Source organism: Dicentrarchus labrax, unplaced genomic scaffold, assembly GCF_905237075.1.
Source record: "Dicentrarchus labrax unplaced genomic scaffold, dlabrax2021, whole genome shotgun sequence".
In the NCBI taxonomy this organism is placed as follows: Eukaryota; Metazoa; Chordata; class Actinopteri; family Moronidae; genus Dicentrarchus; species Dicentrarchus labrax.
In genome coordinates this window covers 5,508,236-5,530,559 of record NW_026136705.1, presented here as the reverse complement: position 1 = coordinate 5,530,559, position 22,324 = coordinate 5,508,236, and the positions used below count along the sequence as shown (strand labels likewise).

General features: G+C 39.1%; 1 protein-coding gene across 4 annotated transcripts; it reads right to left on the bottom strand.

Moving 5' to 3' along the window:
* Positions 1-1,228: 1,228 nt before the first annotated feature.
* Positions 1,229-20,981, bottom strand: LOC127364215 (RAC-beta serine/threonine-protein kinase). Of its 4 annotated transcripts, XM_051401597.1 has the most exons (15): positions 20,833-20,981; positions 19,729-19,776; positions 18,332-18,490; positions 18,086-18,214; positions 15,936-16,047; positions 15,677-15,827; positions 13,916-14,047; positions 12,722-12,787; positions 9,705-9,773; positions 9,439-9,561; positions 7,946-8,074; positions 5,272-5,486; positions 4,998-5,085; positions 4,227-4,329; positions 1,229-4,106 (listed from the first exon to the last, which is right to left on the bottom strand). In XM_051401597.1, the coding sequence occupies exons 3-15, from the start codon at positions 18,375-18,377 to the stop codon at positions 4,027-4,029; spliced, it is 1,443 nt and encodes a 480-aa protein (XP_051257557.1). In that variant the 5' UTR covers positions 18,378-18,490; positions 19,729-19,776; positions 20,833-20,981; the 3' UTR covers positions 1,229-4,026. The 4 variants fall into 4 exon arrangements, with proteins under 4 accessions (XP_051257557.1, XP_051257556.1, XP_051257558.1 ...); XM_051401596.1 differs by lacking the exon at positions 19,729-19,776 and having other exon boundaries at positions 18,332-18,493; positions 20,833-20,975; XM_051401598.1 differs by lacking the exon at positions 19,729-19,776 and having other exon boundaries at positions 20,833-20,941.
* Positions 20,982-22,324: the final 1,343 nt, after the last annotated feature.

The following is a 22,324-nucleotide window of genomic DNA, read 5'->3' as shown; positions in this document are numbered from 1 at the left end:
TGTATATACATTTGCACATTTTCAATTCAATTCTATTCAGTTTTATTTGTATAGCACCAATTCATAACAGAAGTTATACATATATATATATATATGTGTGTGTATATATATAGCCCATAGTAGTATATAGTAATTCGAGCTTGTTGTCCTGTTTTTATATTTTTACATTGAGAGCAAAGTAAAATCGGAGTCAAATTCTGTTCAATAAAAGTTATTCTGATTCCGAGGCTGACATTGTTGCCCCGACTATTCCCGTAGGCCCTGAACGCAGCGTTGGAGACAGTGAATGTGTGCGGCAACATGTGAGGCAGGCGGGTGGAGGCGTGGTCGCTCCCCGGCAGCACATGTTCCCTGCTGGGGGAGTGCTGAAAAACACCGTGAGACTTCCGTGTGTCTGGACCCACGCGCACGCGCAAACACACACACACACACACACACACACACACACACACACACACAGGAGAGAGCGTTACGTAACTGCCATTCTCTCATCCTATGAACATGACATAACTCAGTTCTCACACTTCGGACATTGTTACTTGGTTTTTTTAGAGGGGAACGTGTGTGTAGCCTACAGTATGACAATGTGATTTCGCTCTTACCTTGGATGTAATCAGATTAATATGCATCTAATTTATGAATCCAGCTCCAGCTGTTTTAAGTGATCCAGACCGTTTGGTTGAGCTCAGCAATAAGACTCAGCTCTTTCAGCTCTTCATTTAGTACCACTTGTGGATTATATAATTCAGGCAAATTTAGCAATGTTTTGACCTATGATTGGTTTACCTACATATACTGTACATATATCACCTGAAGCTGCAGTTGGTCATTTTTATTAAAATATTTTTGTGTCATATTTGCTGAAACTTTCACTATATCAGACAGTAGTACATGAGTGATAATGTGTGGAAATTCCATAGCATTCCATAATTCCTTTAGGAGTGCTAGGATGTGCTCCTGAGTGCCTTGGTACTTGTAGAACTTGTTACGGTCCATTGTGTAGGTTCTAGTGTCAGACTGCAACCATTTGAATAGAGCTCTGTGTTCTAAGTGTGTAGGATAAACTACAGTGGCTCAAAAACACGTGAAAGGGCCTCTGTAGATAAAAAGAGCTTATTTAAAAGTAACAAAAACATACCTATGAACATATTCCATTTCTGAACAATAGATCCTCCTAAATGTTACACATACAAAGAAGAATTAAGACACAAACATGAGGATGCATTCAGACCGTTAAAAACGTGTATTGGATCATTGTCTTTCAGAATTACATTCATAGACATAGAAATGAATTGCTTGAATAGAATAATGTAACTGAAAACATACATTTCGTTCAACCATTATGAATTTCCTTAATTTGTGAAGGAGGTTCAGAGTACAGGAAGGGTGAGGAAAAACGGTAAGTCAAGATGAAAAAACAAGACAAAAACGAAAATAACGGAAATTATGTCAAAACAGCATATGTGGTAGAAGGCTCTGTGAGCGACGGGAAGTTGAGCAGGTTTGTCTGCACCAGCTCTTTATTTATTACCAGTGACTAAACAGTGTAGCACCAAGTTAAAGGATGCATTTTCATGTACAGTTTAACACCCAGTATTGCAAATCTTAATGGTACGCCACTCCTGGTTACCATTTTTAGTTGTGCAGCGATTGATAACAGATGGGAAGAATTTCGAAAGAGACATCCTTGCGAGTCACCATCGCACTCAAACACAAACAATTGGACTATATTCATGATGTACGCAGCTCCCTGGATGATTTTTTTTTAGCTCTCCAGCTCAAACTTTAATCGTCCGGTTCAATCTAGTGGCACATTGCAGTCTGAAAAAAAGGAGCAGTTTGGATGAAGTAGAACGCTGTAAGATTTACAAAAAGATGGAAGAATGGCCAGGAGGATAACTGTCAGCCACAACTTCAAACGTGTAAAGTCTCCAGTAGGTAAAGGCGAGTTACATCAGAGGAAAGGCTACAGAGATAAACTATAACAAAGCTTCAGAATTGCTGTGTCTGACTTGAATTTCTCCTACAGGGGATCAATAAAGGTACATCTTATCTAGTCTAGCTCTGAATGCTAAGAAAGGACGTCACTCCAAATATAAACATGTTCTCTGGAAGTGCAGGGAATTTAGTTTGGGGCTCGGGCTGGTTATCAACAGCAGTGCCAATACTGGGGCTGGGAACTGATATCAATGCTGCAATCGAGTCATCTTATCAGTCCGATTCTTCAGTGATTCCCTTATTGATTCCTGATCAATTTTCTGTGCAGACCTAAACAGACCTGTGTCTGTCTGTCATAATCTAAAGTGGATGCAGCGAGAGAATATTTGTACAGCATTTGTTTTCATTTAGGCTTTCTTAGGCAAAGACTAAAGACATTAATACATTTATACAAACACATGGCATTCCTGGAATTTAAGGCCATGTTTCATGTGTAAAAAGATGATCACTGCAGATGGAAGGATCATTTTACACACAGCTTTCTATCCACCATGACTCCTTGTTGCGAGTATATAGCAGGATAGGTGCACAAGATCGACTTCATTGTTTTGCAATATAGAACTGTCACAATAACTGCGACAATAAAACAAATGGATAAGAATCCTTGATTCCCATCCCTAGTCAAACCAACGCCTGAGTTTCACTACAAATACCCAAACGTTTTTGATACCTTACTATCTACATTCCGTTCTCAATTAAAGGGGTCTATGGGATTCAATTGCATCTAGTTGACTGAATAGCTTCCAAGTAGGGATGGGAGGATATACGATAGAATTGCACTAAAAAACATTCAGATATATTTATTGTGAATATTGTTAACCGTGAATATCCTCCCGTGGCTTGACCTGAAAAAGCTGTCTAGCTCACCAGCGTACAGTCTTACATTGATTTCATAAGGGGAAAAGGGGGAAATTGCCTTAAGACATACAAGAAATGTACTGAAATTAAACTGGCCAGATGGAGATGTAAATCAGAAAACTATCTGAGCACACTTGTTTACTACTAACATTTCAGTGAAGGGTTACAAAAATAATGAGCATCGACATCAATCCAGGAAGCTTTCAGCTACATTATGAACATGTCCATTTGAGAAAAATCAGGTCTGCTTTAAATCACTGTGCTTATTAAGCCTCTTAAATCACATGGCTGGTGTGTATTTTGCTGATCAAGAAAGATCAGAAATGTGTTAAAATAAAAAAAAAAAACTTAAAAACAAAAATAACATATACACCTTGTGCATGAAGGTATTCCCAAATTCCCATTAACTGCTGTGTTGCACTTGACAGATCTGTTAACAGAGATCACATTCTGAGATGAGAGCAAACGAATATACAATTGCATTGCTTCTAATTGCATACAGTTTTAAAAGGACAGCCTCTCTCTCCGACGCCTCGTGATTCACTCGCTCAGAGCGTCTCTCCACAGACACACTTGGATTATCATGTGTTATCATCAATTCATGTTGTTCCTGATGTGTATCGGGCAAGACGCACACAAAGCCTCACACACTCTGACTAAACTGATACGTTTAGTTTGGATCGGATGCCCCCATTTACAAAAAAAAAATAAAAAATCCACACACACACACCATTTCTATCACCAGTGGTAACAGCTAGTTCTGAAGAGCACTTGGAAACATGGTGAAGGAACTGTATGGCTTCTCATGAGACCATAAAAAGGAGTTAAAATGATCTGTGTTTACAGTCAGAAAGAGCAGCAGTAATTGTTTATAGGCCACCCAAAGGCGCTACAGACGGAGTCCTGATTTTGTTGTTTTCTTGTGCTGATGACTATTTGAGGTACTGAACTCCAGTTTAATACAGTACAGCCAGTGTGGCCAGGCGTTGCCCATAGTGTGTATGGAGGGGTTTCTATAGAACAATATGGCTGCCGGCTGAGGCACTTAGATCCTGATGGGACCAAAACCTCATTAAAGATGGAGGTTCTGGCCATTTTGTAGCTGTAAGGGATGTAGCCAAGGTGTTCATGCCTTGTGTGTTTGTCTGTGTGTGTGTGGCAGAGGTGCTATCACTCTCTTATGCTAGCAGAATACGAGAACTGGGGAAAATGTGCTTGCTGGCCAGGGTCCTCGCAGTCCAGACTGTTATCTGTAGGACAAGACAGCACAAGTGAGCCAAGAAAGCAGAACTTGATCATTGACAGTAGTGGATCACAGTGGTGGGCGTGTGACAGTGCACTGACAGCGAGCTGCATTAGAGGATACTTACACTTGTCTGGAGGAGTGAGTGTGATGGTCTGCGCTGTGAACTCCTCATCAAAGTACCGGGTGTCTGTCTCTGATGTCACTTGCGGTCTGAAGAGTGGGGTGAGCTGACGCAGGAAGGAGAGAAGATGGGTAAACTGGCTGTTCCATTGGGAACATACTGGGTTTATAAAAGGACTACTGAAGACAAGGGTCTAAATACTGTCTGTGTACTTTGTGTATACCTGAAATTCAAAAAAATATATCCAGTAGGGGGCAGACCAGGGCTGTATCATCCCTTACTGACACTGTGTTATCTTCCACAATGTTAACATCGCTATGTGGTTAATGTGTAATAGTTAGGGTTGGGCACCGGAACCTTGTGCTAATGTGGATACTGGCGGATCTTCTAACTATAGGCTACTCTGTCTGTTCACTGGCCATTTCCAAGGCTAACAGCTGCACTTGACACTGAGTAACTTAACCAATGCACATATTTTTGACCTCACACATCCCCTGAACCATGACCAGCAAACACAATGGTTCAGATTATTATTGAACCATTCAATTCCTACTTTCTTTTGATTCTCATTCATAGAGATGAATTTAATCTGTTTGTTATTCTGTTCCTCACAGCGCAGTTCAAAACCTGACTGCATCTATAAAGTTGTAAGTATTTTATGTACAGGCGATTGATGGTAAGAGAGTGTCTGAAATCACAGATATGAAGGTTGACAGTGTCTGTGACTAAAAAGCAAACCCCAGTTTCACTTCCTCTATCCTCAAGATGTCTTACCTTCCTCTGCACCACATCCTGCCAGTTGATGGTGATGAAAAATTTGTGAGTCATCACTTCTTTGGCATCCTCAGGACCTCCACCTAACCTGTCAGTCCAAACAAGATCATGTACGAATCAAGTAGGTATTGAAAAAACGAACAAAGGAACACACACACACACACACACACACACACACACACACACACACACACACACACACACACACACACACACACACACACACACACACACACACACACACACACACACACACACACACACACACACACACCTCTGTTTGGGGTCCTTCTTGAGCAGGCCGGCCAGCAGGGACTTGGCCTCGGGCGACAGGTTCCTAGGGAAGCGGATCTCCTCCATGAGAATGAGCTCAAACAAACGCTCATGGTCTTGGTTGTAGAAAGGCAGGCGGCCACACATCATCTCATACATGACTACACCCAGACCCCACCAGTCCACTGCACGGCCATAGTCATTATCTTCTAGTACCTGAGAACCAGACATTTACTTGATTAACATTTCTCAACAACGGCAGCAACAAGTGACTTTGACTTTGCATTTCACTGAGGTTCTGACCAAGGCTTGCTCAACTGTTATTGGAGCACAGAGCACAAAGGGCCAGGACTTAGGATACGAGGACTTGGTAGTGCATTATGTGCATTTACACTGAATGTTAGAATCCATATTAGGGGCATTCTGATACATTGGCGTTTTGCATCTTCCATGTGTGACCTATTTAAAAATAACGATGATTTATCTAATAATTCTCGAAGCAACCTGGGAGTTATATTTGATTCAGAGTGGTCCTTCACAGCTCATGTAAATAAAGTGGTTCACTCCCACTTTGCTCAACCATGAGCCTGATCGCTGCATGAGACCCTCTGGCAGGGGATACTCATGGTTCCAAAATTTTCAGTAGTCACCAAAGGTGAACAGGCTTTTGCTGTCCGGACCCCTCAAATGTGGAACTCCCTGCCTTGTGATCTCAGGCCACTTTTAAATGTCTGCTAATTTCTAACCTTTATGGTTTGGCTTTTTCTTAACTAGTATTTGCTTTAGCATTTACTTTTTCTCCAGGGTACCTACTTAAACATCTCAGAGAACAAAGAAGAAAATCAGCCTGAACTGGCCCACAACTCTCAGTGTTGACACTTATTTGGTCCAAATATACCAAATCCAGTAACAGGTCAGATACTGTGCTCATGTACTCATACTTGTAATAATAAAACTACTCTGATACTGCACCAGATACAACTTTATGGCAGTGTAATGTTACATAACCTCTCGTTAGTTCATCAGGAGTGTATATATTTTTCATTCATTCATTTATAGTCTTATATTTTCTATTATACTTTGTAATATTCTTATTGCAATACATTCCCCTATGCTGCTGTGTCTAATTTGAGTTTCTCCTATTGGGGACCAATAGAGGTACATCTTATCTTATCTTAGGTAGGCGGAGGAGAAGCAATGTCAGCAGTCTGGAGATATTTTAAGCAACTTTTACAGTAAGAAAGTGAGGAACATCCGATGAAAATATGAAAACATGTTTTCAAAGTTATTGTTAGAACTAAAATTATTAAGTACTCATGTTTGTATTTGGTTTTCAGACTCTATTGGGTCTGCAAACAGGTTTCAGTGCATCCCTTGCAAGGCCTAGTAGTGAAAGAATTGTTTATTCTTAAGTATCAAGTAAATTATTATAGGTTAAGCACATTAATATTTAACAGGACTCTTCATGGTAAACAAAAAAATAATAAAAAACTTTCTGGTTTGATTTCAATCATTTAAATGCCATTTAAGATGAAATGTTGTTTTTTGTATGACATATATTTTCAGGCTGTGTACAAATAGTCTCTAAAAGTAGAACAGGAGCCAGAGCCTTCAGTTACCAAGCTCCTCTCCTGTGGAACCAGCTTCCAGTTGTGGTTCGGGAGGCAGACACCCTCACCACATTCAAGAGTAGGCTTAAGACATTCCTCTTTGATAAAGCTTATAGTTAGGGCTGGATCAGGTGAGTCCTGAACCATCCCTTAGTTATGCTGCTATAGGCCTAGACTATCGGGGGATTTCCCATGGTGCACTGAGCTCCTCTCTTCCTCTCTCTCTCTTTCTGCACTCATTCATGTTCCATTAATACATGTTACTAACTTCACTTCTTCCCCGGAGTTCTTGTGCTTTCTCATCTTGCAGGTTCTCATGGATCCTGGTGGAGCCTCCTGCCATGGTCCTGCTTGACTGCCATTGCTAATATCACTGATATTATTGTTATTATCATTATTATTATTATTATTATTACTACAGTTACTATTATTACTATCGTCACTGCTCATTGTCCCCCATCGTTGTCGTCGTCGCCATCTTCTTCATGTTCATCATCATCAGTCACTACTATTAGTGTAGTTGTTGCTACTGTTGTTGCTGTGCACCTTTGTCTCTGTCTGTCTGTCTGTCTGTCTCTCTCTCTCTTGAACTGAAATAGCTTGTCAAGAGGCCACCTATCTGGATTTCATTTAGTTTTTCCTGCATCAAATTGCATCTAGATTAGTCTGTCAGTCTTAAATTTGTTGACTGAATACTGGAATCAGCAAGGAAACTTAAGAATTGTTATTTATTTTTCATTTATTTCCGAGGGAGGTACTAGCTCTAGCTAGGTTCTAGGTTCTAACTTAAGGTGAGTGATTTTAAGATGCTTGATGAACACAGGCACCTCATCTGTTCACATGCACCACTTTAATCACATACACAAAAAATTAAAAAATCATGTGCTTGTGTCAGAGGGGACAGCTGTCTGTAACGTGTGTAAACATGTAGGTAATGTATTAATATTTGCAGAAATCTGCTTAAACATGAGAGCAGCAGATTGTGAGTTGTATATGAAGTGAAGACATTAAGTGCGGTGAAAAATGGAGCTGCTTGGGTAGAGGTCAGAAATCTCAGTGCCTTACCTCAGGGGCCAGATATTCAGGAGTTCCACAGAAGGTTTTCATGGTAGCGTCAGGGGTAATGCCCTCCTTACAAAGACCAAAATCAGTGATTTTGATGTGACCGTCTTTGTCCAGCATCAGATTCTCCAGCTGAGAGAGTAAAATAACACAACAGATATGAGTCTTAAGATCATGGATATAATGACAGTGTCTGTGCTTAGATTTTTAGAAGTTTTTAAATGAACATAATGGATTATATTACAGTAATATTATAATATAATCTTCCCCAAAAATGGGAAATTGTGTCCCTTTCTCCCCAAAATTACAATTAAAATCAAGTTTTGTTTGTTAAAATTAAGTAATTGAATAGTCTTTTCTAGCTGCTGAATGTCAGTGTTTCCATCTTCCAAACTAGTTTCATCTGTGAGGTTTTGGTCAATGACCTGCAGCAAGTTACTATTTAAGGAAATCCAGCATAGAAACAGCAGAGAAGCTACAGCTTCCTCACATTTATTATTTAATAATATTAAAAAATAATTTGAACTTTTTGACCAATAGACAAAAAATATATATATAAAAGGTTGTTTTGCAAAACAACAGATCACCCAGCCTAAATTATATTATTATTGTTATGTCAACACAAAACTACAACTCACTTGGACCAAAAAAAACGATCACTGCTCACTTACACAAGTCATTGATTACTTTGTTCCCCCACAAAAGTCAAAGTGGATGGAAGCAATTTGAGCTCGGTAATATTAATGGTAACAAGTCAAGGGTATATCAGGGAAAGGACCAAATATGGCCATACAATGTGGGACTGGCGTCACTTTCAGACTTTTTTATTCAATGCAGCATTTTCAGAACATACTAGAAGAAACATTGTACACTACTATGTGTAGTTTGATCTTCACTCTGCAGAATGATGTAATGACAGTTTCACACTTGTCGTCTGAATTTGTAATGAGGTATGTGACAGCACATTATGTAATGTCACTGTATTATGTAATAACTCGACAACATGGAATCAATTTTCACTTCAAAATGTAATAACACTTGTAACAATCTGCCACATTTTGTAATAAATAGCCTGAATCCAATATGTAACACATTTTCCCCCAGTTTGAGATAAATTATTAAATATTGTAGTGGCTATTTCAAAATGTTGCACTCTTTTTATGAGCTGCATTTTGAATAAGCTGATGCTCTTGTTGGGGAGTCCAGGCAAAAACCTGTTGCAATAGTCAACCACGCTAGAAATAAACGCATGAATTACTTTTTTCAGGTTGGCATTATTACAAAATGTGGAAGATTATCACAAAATGTGATTTATATAAATTTATATAAAGTTAAATGCTTCTAAATGCTTCAATTCTATTCAACTGAAGACTTATTTTTTATTCAACTGATAATCCCGTCCTGGTAAACTCTAAAATGATAATTCATCACATGATATCCTCTGAAGACAATATAAACCCTGTATGGATATTGTATATTTCAAAATTGATATTCACCTTCAGGTCGCGGTAAACAACGTCACGTGAATGGAGGTACTCAAGTGCTGATACGATCTCGGCGCCGTAGAAGCGTGCCCGGTCCTCCGTGAACACTCGTTCCCGTGACAGGTGGAAGAAGAGCTGAAAGAGGCAACATGAAGATGGAGATGAGTCAGACACTCGCCCCGTTAGAGAAGGGGTGTCTGCGTTTAAACGGCAAGCTGCAGACATCAAGTCACATTGGTGTATCTCTATGTGACTGATGTGTGTATGTAAGGTCTCACCTCGCCTCCATTGGCATATTCCATTACAAAACAGAGTCGATCGTGGGTTTGGAAGGCATATTTCAGTGTCTGCAGGAAGAAAAGGATCACATTAGAGATGATGGTGAATGTCTGCATGTGTTACACTATCCCAGCGTAATCTCTCTACCATCAAAAAAGACCTGCATCATAAGAGGGCTATGGTCAGGTGTGACGAATGTCCTTTTAAGAAGCTCTAATCTCACAAAAATGATTTGTCTGGCTGTTAGTTTACCTTAAAGATTAGCAAAATGATGAGTAAAATACAGTTGTAAAAATGACAAATACAAATGCCAAATTTAGAGACATTTATTGTCTGAGCTGAATTCTGTCTGCTTACATCCAAAAATAGTAAAGAAAACAAGTCAGTTGAGCAGCCCCTGACTCAAACAGCATACAATCCCAGTCGTAGACATTTTTTTGTGTTTAGACGTATCATTGTATACAGGGCAATGCAGGAAAACAGCATGGCAGGCAATTAAGTTTTACAAACTTATTTTTGCCTCAAAATGACCTGACTGGTAGAGAAGGGTGATGGAAAAAGAGGGCATTGAATTTTTAAAGTATTTATTATTATTTATATACAGTGCATACGGAAAGTATTCACAGCGCTTCACTTTTTCCACATTCCATTATGTTACTTACAGCCTTATTCCAAAATGGATTCAATTCATTATTTTTCCTCAAAAGCCTACACACAATACCCTATAATGACAACATGAAAAAAGGTTTATTAAAATGTTTGCAAATTCATTAGAAATAAAGAACAAAAATATAATATGTACATAAGTATTCACAGCCTTTGCTCAATACTTTGTTGTGGCACCTTTGGCAGCAAGTTCAAGTCTGGGCTCTGGCTGGGCCACTCTAGGGCTGCGTTTCATTAGTCGTTCAACATGCCCTCCTTCACTTGCCCTCCTTCACTTGCCCTTGGGGGAATCCCCGCCGCCATCATAAGTGTCGTTCCAATTGTCTGTAAAACTGAAGTGAACTTGGTGAGATGGACCCTCGGAGGGCTGAGGGAGCGAGTGAACAACGATGGTCACTCCGAGGTGGATATCACCCACAATGCATTGCAGTTTACGTCCTTGCTGCTATAACGCCGAGTAAGGGCAAGTGCGTTTCATTTAAATCCCCCACTCCTCCCCCGCCCACTTTCCCTCCGCGCTCCAAGGGTCCTCCGTGCGACTTATGCTGTTACGTCATACTAAGGGCTGAGGGGAAGTGGAACTACTAATGAAACGCAGCCTGGGACATCCACAGAGTTGTCCTGAAGCCACTCCTTCGATATCGTGGCTGTGTGCTTAGGGTCGTTGTCCTGTTGAAAGATGAACCATCGCCCCACTCCGAGGTCAAGAGCGCTCTGAAGCTTTTCTTCCAGGATGTCTCTGTACATTGCTGCTTTCCCTCAATCATGACGTGTCTCCCAGTTCCTGCCGCTGAAAAACATCCCCACAGATGATGCTGCCACCACCATGCTTCACTGTAGGGATGGTATTGGCCAGGTGATGAGCAGTGCCTGGTGTCCTCCAAACATAATGCTTGGCAATCCTGTCTCGGAGGTCTACAGACAATTCCTTCAACTTCATGCTTGTTTTGTGGTCTGACATGCACTGTTAACTGTGGGACCTTATATAGACAGGTGTGTGCCTTTCCAAATCATGTCCCATCAACTGAATTTACCACAGGTGGACTCCAATTAAGCTGCAGAAACATCTCAAGGATGATCAGTGGAAACAGGATGAGCTCAATTTTGAGCTTGATCACAAAGGCTGTGAATATGGTAAATGGTAAATGGACCTGTACTTGTATAGCGCCTTTCTAGTCTTCCGACCACTCAAAGCGCTTTTACACTACGTGCCACATTCACCCTTTCACACACATTCACTCAGTGATGGCAAAATTCATCAAACAGAAACTAACATTCATACACATTCACACACCAATGCACGGCATCGGGAGCAATTTGGGGTTCAGTATCTTGCTCAAGGATGCTTCGACGTGTGGCACCAGGAGCTGGGGATCGAACCCACAACCTTCCGATTAAGGAACGACCCGCTCTGCCTCTGAGCCACAGCCGCCCCCGCCAAATACTTATGTACAAGTGATTTCTTCGTTTTTTATTTTCAATAGATTTGAAAAAACTCAAACAAACTTTTTTTAAGTTGTCATTATGGGGTATTATGTGTAGAATTTGAGGAAAAAAATGAATTGAATCCATTTTGGAATAAGGCTGTAACATAACAAAATGTGGAAAAAGTGAAGCGCTGTGAATACTTTCCGTATGCACTGTATATAAAGTATTTTTAAAATGAAAAGTTGAATATTCTGCCAAAACTGGTGATTTTGAGTACACTAAATTCTGATTCAGTTAGGGCCCTAAAAAAATTAATAAAACACACAAACAATTATTTTTTTCTCTTTCTTTTTTTAAGCAGAAAGGAAATCACAAACAATACACATGTACAACAGTTAAGTAACAAGACTAAGGGTCTGTAGTCGGCTCTGTGAGGCTGTACTGTCAGCCTGCTATCACTATAACAATACCATTCTGAGGTTTAGTAGGTATAATCACCATCTTTGTGTTGCACATTATTAGAGCTGAGGCTGATAGGAATGTAATTAGTTTTGTTGGTATTTGGTCAAAAACCAGATACATTTTGACCTGATTATGACATCAGAGGTTCAACAAAGTGATTATAGTTCATTCTGAGGGAAACATGAATGTCTGAACCAAATCTATCCAATGGTTGTTGAAATAATGGTTGAAACATTACTTATTGACACTGCCATCCCTAGAGCTATAATATTATAGTGTGTGAACAATACACTGTTCCCATAAGTGCTGTCAATCATCCAATAGGGGCTCAGCACTGAGGGACCATTTAGCTCATTCTAAAGAAAATCTCAAGTGAGCGGCTGCTCTATCTGACACAGCGGCGCATCACCAGCTGTTGCAGACCTCTACTATCAAGTGACTCATTTGAAAGTATTCTCACCGTGAGGAAGGGGTGCCGCGTGTTTTGTAACACTCTGCTCTCTGTAACTGTGTGGGCCACCTCATCCTGCCAACAAACACATTATTGTCAGACATAATGAAAACACGAAATACAAAAAAAGGGTAAGAGGCATCAAGATGGCAACCATCTGGTTTGACATCTTTGTGGCAGATAAAGAATGAGCTGGTTACATCTACAGATGCAGATGGTCCATTCCATGGAGTCTGTCATGTTGAACCGCCATATTTCTACAGTAGCCCAGAACGGACAAACCAAACACTGGTTCTAGATAGGGCTGTAAGTGTTTGTCGCACGTTTTGCGGCCACCATAGCTCCACCTTTTGTGCTTGGCAGGGAAGGGTGAAGCAAGGGAGTTGCAACTAAACCACTACACTGAATTTAAAGCTTTTGTTGAGATGAAAGATGCGTTTGCCATGCGTCCGACAGGATTAGGTAAGATTAGTTTACCAACTACAACACACGTTTCTTTGCTTTGATTGTAGTTGTTGTAGTTGTAGGTCTATCCAATTGCGTCCAGAGGCCTTGGAGAATAAAAAAGAACTGACATGTTCTAGACAAATTTGCAAAATGCGAATTCCAGGCTATTTCTTTCATAGTGTAAATGGTGAAATTAGTTAAAGCAGTGTGCTTTAAAAATCTGCTTCTGAAGGCACATACTTTAGACTGTGTCCCTGCTGCCTTATTTTGCCCAGTAATGCAGCCAATTACATCATGTAAGTATAACAAAATGGGTGACAGGTGTGTGACAGACAGACGATGTCTAACTAAGTGGGGAGTTTATTGTTTTTAAATTCCTCTCTGTAATATTGGCTATTAGAGACAGCGATAACATGATTAATTAAGTCTCACTCTCCCCAACAATGTCAGCAAATGTTTAATTATTATCACAATATGGTTTAGTGAAGGCAAGGAAAACTACTACTGTTAAGGTTAGAGAAAGAATGTGGTCATTGGAAAGAGTAAAATACACTGTAAATGCTCAATTCCAGTCTGACATAATAATACCTCACTGGTACTACGCTGACGCTCTGCTGCTCTCTATGGTATGGTAGAGATGGTTATGGTAGAAAGGTATGGAGGCAGGAAGTGCCTTGCAGCAGAATGAGATGATGACTACTGTAGCTAAAACAAATTGTGTCTACACACACACACAAACACACACCTCTCACTTACCTTGGCTATGATGACCTCTTTGCGCAGTATTTTCATGGCATAATGCACTCCAGTGGACTTCTCTTTGACCAGAATCACCTTCCCAAACGTCCCCTTCCCAAGCAGCTTCAGGTACTCAAAGTCACTCATTGTCTGCAACGTACACAAGGCCGAGGTGTGTTCATTATGATTGTGGATTTTGTATTTGTATTGATGTAAAAATGTAAGCTTTAATTTAAGCTAAAAAACATAAATGTCAGACATCTTCAGACAGAGATGAGCTTTTTTTTTGCCAAAGTCATATGTCATATACCTTCACAGCCTTAAGGAATACTATTCTTCCTGCTGTTGTTGGTTTGTTGTTCTTTTACAACTAATATAATAGATGTTTTTTAAAAGTTTTCAGAAAAGCTTGTGTGAAACTGAAATAGTACTAGTAATAGTAACTGAAAAAATTAAATTGCACATTGTTTGGTAAGATTTACTCAAAATGACATGTTATAAAGAGTTCGGTCTAGACCTGTTCTATTTGAAAAGTGTCCTGAGATAACTTCAGTTATGAATTGGCGCTATACAAATAAAATTGAATTGAAAGAATTACATCACAGCATCTATTTTAAATACTACAGGTACAGCTCAAAAAATTTTAATATCGTGAAAAAGTTCAATATTTTTTGTCAATCATTTCAGAAAAGTGAAACTCATATTATATAGATTCATTACACACAGAGTGAAATATTTCAAGCCTGTATTTCTTGTAATTTTGATGATTATGGCTTACAGATAATGAAAACCCAAAATTCAGTGTCTCAGAAAATTACAATATTGTGAAAAAGTTCAATATTGGAAACTCATGGTGTCACATCCTAATCAGCTAATTAACTCAAAACACCTGCAAAGGTTTCCTGAGCCATTAAATGGTCTCTCAGTCTGGGTCAGTACACCACACAATCATGGGGAAGACTGCTGACTTGACAGATGTCCAGAAGACATTCATTGACACCCTCCATAAGGAGGGTAAGCCACAAAAGGTCATTGCTAAAGAAGCTGGCTATTCACAGATTGCTGTATCCAACATATTCATAGAAAGCACCAACCAAGTACTGAGTGCATAGAAATTAACATACTTTCCAGAAGCCTGACATCTGTGTTTAAAATAGCCTTTTTTTTATTGATCTTATTTAATATTGTAATTTTCTGAGACACTGAGTTTTGGGTTTTCATTATCTGTAAACCATAATCATATTACAAGAAATACAGGCTCGAAATATTTCACTCTGTAATGAATCTATATAATATATGAGTTTCACTTTCTGAAATGATTGACAAAAAGTATATTTTTTTTAGCTGTACCTGTATATGTATGTAACTGAACATTGCTTTGGTCTTTAAATAATGAATATCAGAAATTGGCTAAATGAACAGGATCCACTGGCTCCCACTCTTCGCTAAAGATATTCTTTTGTTGCTGAAAACTGATCAATTCATCTTAGTTGAACCAGAATTACCGCCCTGCAGTTGTATGCCTCTGCCCAACCAGTCATGCTGCAGTTTGATGTCCGTTAAGACTGTATGTAGTGAAGACTTTGAACTGTATTTTTGGCTAAATGGAAGTTATCGCTACGATACATATGTATGATTTAAAATAAAAGTGCTGCTTCCTTGTTGTGTTTTAAATTCCCTTGCAAGAAAAACTAAATTTTATTGTATTCATACAGTATTTTGGATAAGATAAACCTCGAGTTCACTCTCTTTTATGTCCCCAAAAACTAATCTTCTCACCACTTTGGAGCAGCTCTTGGACATGGCCACCTCCATCTCCTCCAGGCTGCTTTCACTGGGTGAGCCGAACATATCCATCGGTTCCTCCTCCTCCTGTTCCCGCATCTTCAGACTATTTGCCACGGACTGGATTGCCCGCATCCACTCCTCTCTGAGGGGCAAAAGTCCCATAAATTCAGTCAGACGTTCCATCAAACTCTGTTACATACAGAGGCTACTGAATCCTGTGAAAAGAGATGCAGTGAAAACATTTTCCCACCTCTCCTCATTGCTGTCCACGTGAAAGGTGCGTTCAATGACAGTGGTCCACTGTAGGCAACGGATGACAAATGTGTTGGGCCGGGGTCTTTCGGTCTTCATTAACTGGCATTCTGTGAAAAGCACAATTTAGGACAGTGTTTACAGGAGGCTGCTGAAAATGTTTACAGCTGGGACAGAATGTATGAAACAAAAAACATCCAACTGATTTTAGAAAGTAGAAGGGCAGTGGTTATCAAGAAACTGCTAGGGATGTCAAAAATATTGATACTTTGATACTTTTCTGATACCATGTGTTTAAAATGAAACAATCTCTATTAGTAATACAGTCGATAGTATCTAAAGTACTGAAGTACGCTGAAGTTGTTGATACAGTGGTTATTTTACAAGCACGGACCAGCCAACAGTGAGCATGCCTGGTTGGAGCCGGTGTTATTTGGTACCACGTTGGTTTCAATTGTTATGTCTCCTCCCCACCATTATATAATTAGTGGTCTGTGAAGTGAAGTCAATGTGGAAGTGTCTTAAACCTGCATTGTTTCTAATTTCTAAACGAAAAAGAAATCCAATAATGGCGAAATGAACATACTTCTGAGTTAACTTATGAGCTCAGTAAACAGTTTCCTAATGAGTTTCTGGTCTCAATCTCTAGTTGCAGTCTTCTTCCATACAGTAAATGATGGTGCTATATAGAGTAAAATAGACGATAAAGCAGGGTATGCTTTAGGGCGTGGCTACCTTGTGACTGACAGGTCATTCTCAGTTAGTCCACACAGTGCAATGCATGAAAGTCAGATCAAACTGTCAAACTAGGCAGTGCTGATCAAATATGAATCAACATTCTGTTATTGCGTTGCCTATTTCTGTCCTCAAATCTTTTCTCCAGCATATTTTAGAGTACTGTTTATCTGATATACAAGACTGTGTGTGACCAGGCGAGCTGCCATTGTTTCCTGCTACAGACTAATCAAAACTAGGCACAGCCAATGAGAGCAGCTCACCTGCCGGCTATGAAAAACCAACACAGCAATGGCCATAATTCCAAACTTCAGGATCAAAACAGTACAAACCAAACCAATGGTTGACGTTACGATAAGTTCATTCACTTCACATATGACTAACATAACACTATCAAAGGAATCACAGTGAATAAATTCCAAGTGGGGTGTGTGCAGTAAAAGACAGGGGTGTAGGGATGAGTGAGGTCATATATTAGCAAACATTAAAATAAGGTGGAGAATTAATTAGAAGTACAATGGTGATATAAGAAATAAGCAACCAGAATGAGAGTAGGTAGTGATGTCAACAATCAAATTTTTTAGGCCCCGATCCGAGTCGTTTAAAAGAGTATCTGCCGATCCAATACTTTCCTTTACTATTTTACTTAGATAATACAGTGCAAAGTGCAGACTTAACAGTTAAAAAAAAAGATCAGTTAAAAAATGCCATTAGTAATAGGGTAAGCACTGCAACTGGCCCTCAAAATGTGGCCCTCAGTGACTTTCTGTACCAGGACTGCGTGCAAGTTGATCATTTATAAAAGTATACAATTAGGCTATTTAGTGTTTTTAAGACTTTTTCTTTTTGCGTGGTATCGAATATTCTGTATTATTATAGCTACGGTTACTGTTGTTGCTGTTGTCATGTTCATCATCATCAGTCACTACTATTAGTGTAGTTGTTGCTACTGTAGTTGCTGTGCACCTGTCTGTCTGTCTGTCTGTCTGTGTGTCTGTGTGTCTCTCTCTCTCTCTCTCTCTCTCTCTCTCTCTCTCTCTCTCTCTCTCTCTCCCCAACTGGTCGAGACAGACGACCACCCACCAAGAGCCGAAGGATCTGTCCTAGGTTTCTGTCTTTTAACAGGCAGTGTTTCCTTGCCCTTGTCTCCAAGGTCTTGCTCATGGTGGTACTGTTGGGTCTCTGTAATTAATGTTATAAAGAGTTCGGTCTAGACCTACTCTATTTGAAAAGTGTCCTGAGATAACTTCTGTTATGAATTAGCGCTATACAAATAAAATTGAATGGAATTGAATTGAAAGAGCCATCAGGTATAATTTTCATTATACTAGCATTGTATCAAAGTATAAAATTCTGGTATGGCAACAACCTTAGAAACATCCATTGTTCAATTACACCATCTGGAGGACTGACCTGCCACTGAGAAGTTGTTGAGTGGTGGTGACGTCTGGTCATTCAGATCGGGTTTCTCCTTGTAACCAATAAAGGAACCATCACTCTTCAAGATGAAATACCTTGGCCTCCATGTTTTGATGTATTCACCTAGGTCAGAAAAGCACATGCACTGCGATTTTAAGATGAACCCTTTGACATGTAGAGTTAACAATTCTCGATGTTGATCAAATTGAGCTAAATAGCACTAATCCTCATGCACCTTACCTCTTTTGTGGAGCCAGCCCTCTCTGACTATATTAACTTCATTCATGGTGAGAGATGTGTATCAGAGAGGGTCAGGAACAGGAGGTTGGGGAGGGGAACAGTGGATTTCTCTCTAGGCCAACTCAAGTCTCAGTCACAGTTATTCAATCTAAACAGCACCTGCTGAATGAAAAAAGCAGTACAAAGTAAACAGGGCCATCTTCACATAGTCTAACAGAGTAATAGAGTACTTGTTGTCACCAGTAGTTACCTGTTCAATTCACTTCGTTTCCAGACCTACTGTCAATAGTTGTAAGTTTTATAAAGGCAATGAAATGAAAACGAAAGCCATTTTAGAACAAACACAATATGAGGATACACTGTAATGGCTAGTCAGTTTTCAGCACGTCCACAAACAAGCACTACACCTGCAAGACCTTTTAAAACAACGTCATCATGGAATTATATACTTAAAACATCAAAACAGCAAACAGAGCTGCAACTAATTATTTTTTTCATAATCCATTAATATGTGATTATTTAATCAATCACTCCTCTATTAAATGTTTAAATATACTGAAAAATGCTTGTCACTACTTCTGAGAGCCCATGGTGAAATCTGTATATATCTTTTTTTTGTCCAACCAAAGTAAAGCCCGACCAATGGGATATTTGAGACCAATGCCGATTTTAAAAGGGAAAAATTGATTGATTTCCAATATGGCTGATATAGGGATTTTTTGAGCTGGAATTAAAATAGAGCTTTTCTATCTGTATTGTGCACTGATACGACTGCAAAGGTAACAAATAACTAATTTTAGTTAAATATACTTAACATATTAAATATTGCTGAGAGCTGCTTCTCCTCTCTTCCTCTGTGCTGCTTGTCACAGTATTGTAAATCAAAGCGCACTCTGCAGTGACAGCAATATATTACCACAAGAATTGTTTATTGTTATATACTAGTAGTCAACTGATATAGGATTTTCAATGGCCGAAGTCGATGTTTAGAGAGCAGGGTTGCCGATGGCCGAGATACAATGGCAATATTAAAACAAAGAAAAGCAATGTGCAATTTTATTCTACAGGAAATTCAGGCATATGTTTAAAGCAGGATGCATGAGAGTTAAAGTACAGGGCTCAAAACTAACTTTTTCTCCACCTTCATCATTTGACACTGACAGGGCAGCCTGCAAATGGGTTTTATCGGGGAAAAAAAACACAGTTTCCATATCGGCACATGTGAGATAACATGTGATATGACACCAATATGTCTGCAGAAGGCCAACATTGGCCGATAATGTCGGCTGGCCGATATATTGGTTGGCGTCTAGTGCAAAGATGATCCATGTAAAATATTATAAAACACATAACCAGCTAATCTTAACTTTCAACATGAGAATATTTGCCATTCTTGCCTGATTCAACAAATGCAGCGATGACTGGATTGCCTAACTGCTGCCGATCTGTAATCAAGAATTAAAACAGATTGTAGTCAGATATGGTGACTGTGATTTAACGGTGAAAACAAAAGTCTAAAATGTAGTTCTTTTCTTTCCCCTCTGCTGTCCAATGGGCCACACATCTCACCAAGTTATATTCAAACAATTCAGAAACATTTCAATGTAATGCTGGTCACACTTATCTTCCTAATTTTGTCACACATGACAAATGAGTGACTGGTGGATAGCTGAGGGTCACACTGAAGCTGCGGGTGCTCATTTATGTCGATGTATCAACTTGAAATGAACACTTAATACTAAAATATATGGCTCAAGTTCATTACAGATACTTGTAGTTTAAGGATTAGCAAATGTAGTCCAATAATCGGATTTACCAATGAAATCAGAGTATTATAACGTTACTATCTAACGTTAACTTGTAGCTAATCGTCGTTGTTGTTGTTGGCTGTTAGGTAGACTGCCATTTAACGTTAGTTAGCAGTGGCTAGCTGTATGCTAACAGACTACTGTTACTGTTGAAAGTGTTTTCTACTAAACAGACACTTTGAACGAACCGTTTACAGGAGAATATATCAGGCATTGTCAATATAGTTTATAACTGTCATCTGACAATAGACCTAACGTTATATTTAGTGAGCCTGAACACAATAAAGACGTTCGGACTTCGAATAACTGAACGTTAGCCCACATAACGTTACATGTCAACTTTGAGACAACTTTGCTAATTAACGTTAAAGCTTAATATCACATAAATAAGTTAGTGTTTACAGCCAGAAAGAACAAGTTATGCTTCTCATACGATACTTTAGTTTATCACTGTGCCGTAACTGTACTAACGAATGCTTGACTAACGCCAGAGTTTGTTTATTATTAGCAAACTCTGTCTTACATTACGGATGCCTTCTTGTAGGTTACTGGTGTATGTTAGCCTTGCTAATAGCGAGCTAAAGTTAGTCAGGTAACTATTCTTATTAGCTGTGAGTTACAAGCTCCTCGATTTATGTTATCATAATCCGATTGATTTTACATTTAATGAGAGAACAACAAGACTTAACGCACATTTCATTGACTTTATCCCACGCTGCTCTCGTTTCAGTTGAGTTTTGACAGGCTGGATCCAGTGCAGGCCATCCACCCAGGAAAACACCATGGATTCTCTTCTTCTCGGGCTACATAGGCTGCGGCTGATCTCTGTACACACACCGCCACCTGCAGGCGAGACGGTGCAAACTCATCAGTAAGATTGAGTGCAGAGATAGGACCACGACTGTCGATCACAAGGCCAGTGTTGGGCTACTTATTTTTTTCAAAAGTAATGTTATTACTTTACTTTATACTCACTGCCAACAGTAATTAGTTACACTACTATTTATAATTCTTCTCTGCTACTCCCCACAAAATTGTTAATTGTGTCCTTTCTCCCCAGAATTCAGACTTTAAACGATTCAAATAATCCAGTTTTGTTTATAGAAATGAAAGTAATGGAATATTTCCAGCTGCCGAATGTAAGCTAATAACTAATAATTGATAACACTACTAGTTACTCGGAAATATGACTGTAATATAATAATAATAAGTTATTGCCCATCACTGGTGTTAGGGAAGCTGCTTTGAAAGCTTTGAAAGCATGGCAAGCTAGGAATTACTTGCCACCTAGTTTGATTAATCATGTGTTATTTCCACAAAAAAATCCTAATATCCCCAATAAAATCGTTAAAAAGTCCCCTACTCCACCTACCTCATTAAAACTTCCAGAATCTCTGAATATACAAATGTTGATCATTTGTAAAGTGTTCCTGCTGGACACAAGATGTCTCCTACTTCACTGTAAAGTCCATTCTCAGTGGATGTGCACTGGTGTCTTCAAGTTTCTACATCACACTGTACAAGTTGATACTGGACCAGGATGGACTTCCAAACTATTTGTGATGTTCATTCAAATTCCGATTCAAAACATGAAAAACTATAGCCAGATATTGTTCACAGGTGAACTGAAAATCCCCTGCCCCTGAGACTCAAACCTGTTCTAAACCACTAATATATTATATTTTTTACATTTTGTAATATCTGACTACAACTAAAACAGTAAAGAAAAAAATATTTGATATTTAACTTTCATACCATTGGGCCGAGGTGAGCACTGGTGTAAAAAAAAGAAATGGGCCTGCTGTCTTACTCTTCAGTTTTTTTATCTGTACAATCTTACAGTATAAACAGCTTGAACAGGCCTTTCGTTTTACTTGTCAAAGCAGAGTCTCATTTATATGTGACACATCAGCTGTCTGAAGTTCTTAGAATAAAAATAATAAATCCTATCTTTATGGCCCAAAATTGTTTTGTAGTTTCTGTAGTTAAGTACATAAAAACAATAATGTAAAATTCTGAACACTCCGAGGGGCCATTATGCATATTATATTTTGCTAATAATTCTTTAGTACTTAATTTTGGTTTTTAATGGAATACTTTGACTCTTAATTGAGTACTTTAACAAAGTAGTTCTTCCAGCAGGGTAAGATTATTAAAATATTGCACAGCAATCCTTTTTCTGCAG

What these genes read in the sequence shown, in the direction of transcription:
- LOC127364215 (XM_051401597.1), bottom strand. Translation starts at nt 18,377, where the DNA reads ATGAATGAAGTTAATATAGTCAGAGAGGGCTGGCTCCACAAAAGAG. An exon ending in GTGGACAGCAATGAGGAGAG is followed by an intron (nt 15,828 to 15,935) that starts GTGGGAAAATGT and finishes TTTGCCCCTCAG; the next exon opens with AGAGGAGTGGATGCGGGCAA. An exon ending in CTGAATATCTGGCCCCTGAG is followed by an intron (nt 5,487 to 7,945) that starts GTAAGGCACTGA and finishes TCTGGTTCTCAG; the next exon opens with GTACTAGAAGATAATGACTA.